The 6,029-nt window shown below is 37.3% G+C and overlaps 1 protein-coding gene across 6 annotated transcripts in view; it reads right to left on the bottom strand.

Annotated features, from left to right (window-relative positions):
* Nucleotides 1–6,029, bottom strand: part of LOC106874233 (uncharacterized) — a 48,666-nt gene that overhangs the window by 30,968 nt on the left and 11,669 nt on the right. Inside the window, exon 1 of one of the 6 annotated variants that reach the window (XM_052968178.1) lies at nucleotides 4,763–4,842. The exons of 4 other annotated variants lie outside the window; for them this stretch is intronic. In XM_052968178.1, the coding sequence (XP_052824138.1) occupies nucleotides 4,763–4,815 (53 nt within the window). In that variant the 5' untranslated portion in view covers nucleotides 4,816–4,842. Of the gene's footprint in view, nucleotides 1–1,808; nucleotides 1,954–4,762; nucleotides 4,843–6,029 lie in introns of those variants that run through there. One more of the 6 variants, XM_052968197.1, reaches the window with a different exon arrangement.

Below are 6,029 nucleotides of genomic sequence, written 5' to 3' on the forward strand. Positions count from 1 at the left end.
ATATATATATATATATATATATATATACGACGGGCTTCTTTCAATTTCCGTCTACCAAATCCACTCACAAGGCTTTGGTCAGCCCAAGGCTATAGTAGAAGACACTTGCCCAAAGTGCCACGCAGTAGGACTGAACCCGGAACCATGTGGTTGGTAAGCAAGCTACTTACCACACAGCCACTCCTGCGCCTATGTTACACAACATCTGAAAGACCATTTCGCTAATCAGCAAAAGCTAGCTCACCAACAAATTAACCCTTTAGTATTCAGATTAATTTGCCAAATAAAATGTTTGTTTGTTTGTTAGTTTATATTGTTTTGAATTAATCATTCATGATCTTGAAGTTTAGAGATTTCAATGATGTGATTGTTTAGTTTTAGAATGACATAGTAAGGTTAAGGTGAGAGGCCAGATCTGGCCAATTTCAACATAAAATTGTTACATATAGGCAAGAGATGGCTGGTTTGAATGCTAAAGGGTTAAAGTCATTGATGTATGTGTGTGCGCGCATGTGTGTATCCTCCTGCTCATCATCATTTAATGTTCATTTACCATGCTGATATGGGTTTGATGGGAGATGGCAAGCCGGAGGGCTACCCCAGGCTCTAGTTGTCTGTTTTGGCATAGTTTCTATGGCTTGATGCACTTCCTAACACCAACAACTTTTCTGAGTGTACTGGGTACTTTTACATGGTGCCAGCGTGAGTGCTTTTTTTATGTGGTGCCAGCATGAATGCTTTTTACATGGTGCCAGCATAGATGCACAGGTGCTTATTATATGGCACCTACATATAGGTAAAGGATAAAGAACCCCTTCAGTTACAAATGACCATGCGATTGCACCTAGAAAGTACCCTTTTTCAGACACAACTCCAATCAAGGTTGTTTGTGGAAGACCAGCCATTGCCCATGCATACCAGCCTCCCCTCTCCGATGTTATATCCAAGGGAAAGGCAAAAGCTGATACAGCTTGACACCATTGGTGTTGCAACTCATTTCTACAGCTGAGTGAACTGGAGCAATACGCAATAAAGTGTCTTACTCAAGAACACAATACAGCCTGATTCAGGAATCGAACTCACTACCTCATGATTGTAAGCCTGATGCTCTAACCACTGAGCCATGTACTTGTGTGTGTAGACACACACACACACACAGAAGTTAATTAAAATGATTGCATGTATAAATAAATAGATGTCGTGTCATTGTGAAGCAATTTGAGTAAATGTTTTCTATAGACCTGAGCCAAGCAATGCCTTGTGTGGAATTTAGTATTTGAAAACTGTATGAAGCCCATGATGTGTGTATCTGTGTGTGTGTGCATGCATATGTGAATGAGCATGGATGTTGATATACTATGGCTTTGCTCAAGTGAAAAGCCATTATGTTTACATTCCTTGTTGATTATTAAATCCTACCATTTAACTGTCCTTCATCTCTCCCTAATACCACTAGAACCAGCCAATCATACCATAATTGAATAATTACATGAATTAATAATTTTGAAATAATATGAAAAGGCTGATAGTGAGCAGAGTTAACTGTCTAAAGAGACCAATTATAAAGCTATTCTAAAACTTTATATGTAACAATAGTACATATAACATGGAGATCACAGTTTAAGGTCATGTTAGTAGTGTTAGACAAGGAACTGATAAAATACGAGTTTATATTTTGATAATTTATAGCTGTATAGGTAATTTATTAGTATATTATGAGCTATTTCATCTGTGCTGTTAATCAACAAGGAGAAAGTATCTATGCAATCAATTGACCTGCTAGAAATAGAAATAAAATCAGACTTTACTGTGTTTAAATATGAAAGACACATTCATGATGAAGTCCAAGATACACAAAATGATGAGATGGTTGCTGCTCTAGAATGCCCCTGACCTCGTTTGATTGTAGATTACCAAATTATAGCTCTGTTCGAAGATCACATTACCATTAATTGTAGTTGTAAGTATTCTGTAAAATTAGATATGTCAGATGACAAAACAGAAATTTAACATTAGTAATATCAGCATGGCACATGTTTAACTGTGGAGTACTGTACAGGAAGGAGGCGCAATGGCCCAGTGGTTAGGGCAGCGGACTCGCGGTCATAGGATCACGGTTTCGATTCCCAGACCGGGCGCTGTGAGTGTTTATTGAGCGAAAATACTTAAAGCTCCACAAAGCTCCGGCAGGGGATGGTGGTGAACCCTGCTGTATTCTTCCACCACAACTTTCTCTCACTTTTACTTCCTGTTTCTGTTGTGCCTGTAATTCAAAGGGTCAGCCTCATCACACTGTGTCACGCTGAATACTCCTGAGAACTACGTTAAGGGTACACCTGTCTGTGGAGTGCTCAGCCACTTGCATGTTAATTTCACGAGCAGGCTGTTCTGTTGATAGGATCAACTGGAACCCTCAATGTCGTAAGCAACGGAGTGCCAACAACTGTACAGGAAACATAAAACATAGGTCTTAAATTCTGGAACAAGGCTAGCAAGTTTGGGGAATGAGGCAAGTCAATTACATTAACCTCAGTACACAACTGGTACTCATTTTATTGACCCCAAACGGATGAAAGGCAAAGTCGACCTCAGCCACTAAGCATTTTGCCTGGTGTGCTAATGCTTCTACCAGCTTGCCACCTTGAGGAGACACGGAATGTTAATGGAGAATTTACAGTGGTGCATGAGTCATGACCTCAAACCAAAGCAGGAGTGTATCAGTGTTGGTAAGCTTCCTGAATATAGCAGAGATAATGAAACGAGCCTTATCCCACTGTTGTACACGATCAACCAGAATACTTCAAATGTGAGTGTTGTCTTGAGTTTTTGTCTACAGGTACAGGCATGACTGTGTGGTAAGAAGCTTGCTTCTCAACTACATGGGTCTGGGTTCAATCTCACTGCATGGCACCTTGGGTAAGGTCAATTAAAGCCTTCTAAATGGATTTGGTAGATGGAAGCTGAAAGAAGCCTGCCATATATACATATATATATATACACACACACACATATGTATCTCTGTGTGTGTGTTTGTGTTTGTCCACCCATCACCATTTGACAAACTGGTGTTGGTGTGTCAACGTAAACTAGCAGTTCAACAAAAGTGATTGATAGAATAAACACTAGGCTTAAAAAAATAATGTAAGGGAAGCCTCTGGCCTGGATCTCCATCAAAAGCAAAAGATGTTATACATATTAGATTTATATATCATATTGACATTACAGCCAAGAACATTAAGGGCCTGGAAATATATTTCAGTGATGAATGTGTATATTTAAGTTTAAATTAAGAAACCAAAAGTTACCCAACTCATCTCTCTTGAATTCTAAATGTTATATTAGATATTCTAATAGTAACAATGATTTATAATTCAAATTCCTAAAAATTGATTCAAATTACACGAGACATTTGTCCTCTCAAGTTCTTCCCAATGCATTCTGCATGTTAGTGGAACATCAGTGAGACAAGTTGTGAAGGTTAAATATCTCTAGGCTAGATTGGATGTGTGACTTCCAGATGCTGGTACAGTTATAAACTAGCTCCAGCATTCAATCCTCACAAGAGAAGTTGATAGGAAAACCAAGCATGCTATCTTCAATTTGATTTTTGTGCTTATCCTCACTTATGGTCATGAACATTGAATAATGACTGAAAGAGTAGAGTCATGAGTACAAGCAGCCAAAATGGGGTTCCTCTGAAAGGATCTTTGGATTAATGCCACTTTACAGGTCTGTAGCTCAGAGATCAGAGTGTCTCTCCAGGTTGAGTTGCTACTTCACTGCATTGAAAGGTCATAGCTCCAGTACTATGGACATGTAATTAGAATGTCACAGGAAAGAACCACAAGATGGATTCTTCAAGCCTATCCAAGTGGCAAGAGACCTAAGAGTAGATCAAGAACAACATGGTTGAACAATATCCATAGTCTCATTTGATCACACTTGGAAATCCAGTTGGAAAGTCTAATAACATGAAGCAAATGTAGATTTTTCTACCTGAGTCCCTTCTTATTGTTCTCAGCATTAGCATCAAGAAATTTATGAGAGTCAACTGTTATATTTAGATAAGTCCTATTGTTTTCTGAGAATCCTTAGGTTAAATACAGTTCAGATCAGATAAAAGGCAAAAAAAATCTTTTTTTTAGCCTGACCTAAATTAAGTAGGAAAACGTAATAAACAAACCCAAATTCAATTCTTTCTCTTGGCACCTCCTTGAAGAGCATCTCCCTATCGCCTGGCACAGGGAGTACGTTTTGCATGTAATGGGGGGGGTTGGGGTTATGCACAACTTTCACCATCTCTACTCATCAACCACCTACTACTCTCTCTCTTTTTTCCTTCCATTCTCCTAGCATAGATGAACACAACTACCGGATCTTTCTGATTTGACGGGCACCACTTGTTAAATTTTTATCTGTTCTATAACACAAAATATACAAGTATACGAAGTTTGAAAGTGTTTCGGTACCAAAAACACAACATAAAACATAAATGAAAAGTGTTGCCCGTCAAATCAGAAAGATCCCAACTACCCATGACAGAACCAAGTAATCTTTATACAACAGCTCAAAGCAGTTGTCTTTTATATATGGTAACAGTAAAATAAGGGTCACTTCAACTATTATTTTCTTCTGTCATTTATTCCATGGTCTTTTCAATAAATCCTTTAAACACTCAGTGCCACCTGACAATCGAACTTTAATCCATCTGTCTCAACTAAAACACAACATCAATAAACAACCACATATAATAATTACATACAGTTGCTTCTTATATGACCATATGGATGAGATGCCCAACGACTTTACCAACATTTCCTGGGATGTTTGTTGCGGTAGAGAAGATGAATGGTTTCATGAACTACTACGCTGCATGCTTCAGCTTGTCTAGTTGTTTATTCAGCTTGGTTTTGGTTGGACATACATGAGAGTCTGCACAGTATTTTAACCCACTTAAGCTAAGTGTTTTTCTGCATAATGACAATATTATATAACATAGTACTTATAAAAGTACGAGTAGTGTACTTCACATAAGTTTTCCATTAAAAATTTAAGTTACTGTGGCTTAGTATTCAGACCAGCTTTTATATGTGCTTGTAGAAATAGAAATTACTATGGAAGGTCAGAATTATGCTGAATAATGTGTAATTCAATAGATTTTTTTTTTATTATTGTCTTCTCCAATAAGAAATTTCAGTTTTAGATATGGTCTCTGCGCTTAGGTTAGATAAGAATGACAGAGAGAAAAGTAATAAATTTCTATAATTTCTCTCTGACTAAATTGTGAGTAGTGAATATTTTTATTGTAAGCAGTCTCATTCAGCAAAAATGCAAGTAGTAACAATGTTGCACACATTATATACAAGTATCAAATATCTAAACAATTAATCTGTACCCATGTGAAAATGAGTATAATAAAATAGTTTAAGAGAGCTTCATGAAGAATTAAACGGTAAAAAAAAAGTGAAAAAAAAAACCCAGCCAAGATGATAAGAATTTACTTGTAAATAATGATCTCCCAAAGGCTGTCATTTCATCTGATGCTAGAAGTACATGCAATGGTGTTTCAAATGATATTGATAAATGTGATCTTCCAGATTACTGGACTCGAGGTATGTACTTCAACGAAAAGAATATATTTGGTTGATTGCTAAGAAAAGAAAAAATTTGATTTTTTTTTTTTTTTCTTAGTGAAAATCGTGCGGGTAAAAGGATAAAATAATAACCTATATACTGGATCCATCACTGATTGCCTGAGCCCTTAACCGCTTTCTGCAACAAATCAAAATAAACCACGGAAGATACCAAACAGTGCACTATGTACCATTTATTGGTTGTACAAAGGCTATCTGCACAACATCAGAAGTATATTCAAAATGTTAGAGCATTTGACATGCGAGGAGCATAGTTTGTTGCTACGTATGGCAAGTTTCAATCATCATAGCCCTGCCACTTAAAGAAAAAATGCATCTAAACACTAGGAGTGGCTGTGTGGTAAGTAGCTTGCTTACCAACCACATGGTTCCGGG

The sequence above is a fragment of the Octopus bimaculoides genome, chromosome 1 (genome assembly GCF_001194135.2).
Source record: "Octopus bimaculoides isolate UCB-OBI-ISO-001 chromosome 1, ASM119413v2, whole genome shotgun sequence".
Classification (NCBI taxonomy): Eukaryota; Metazoa; Mollusca; class Cephalopoda; order Octopoda; family Octopodidae; genus Octopus; species Octopus bimaculoides.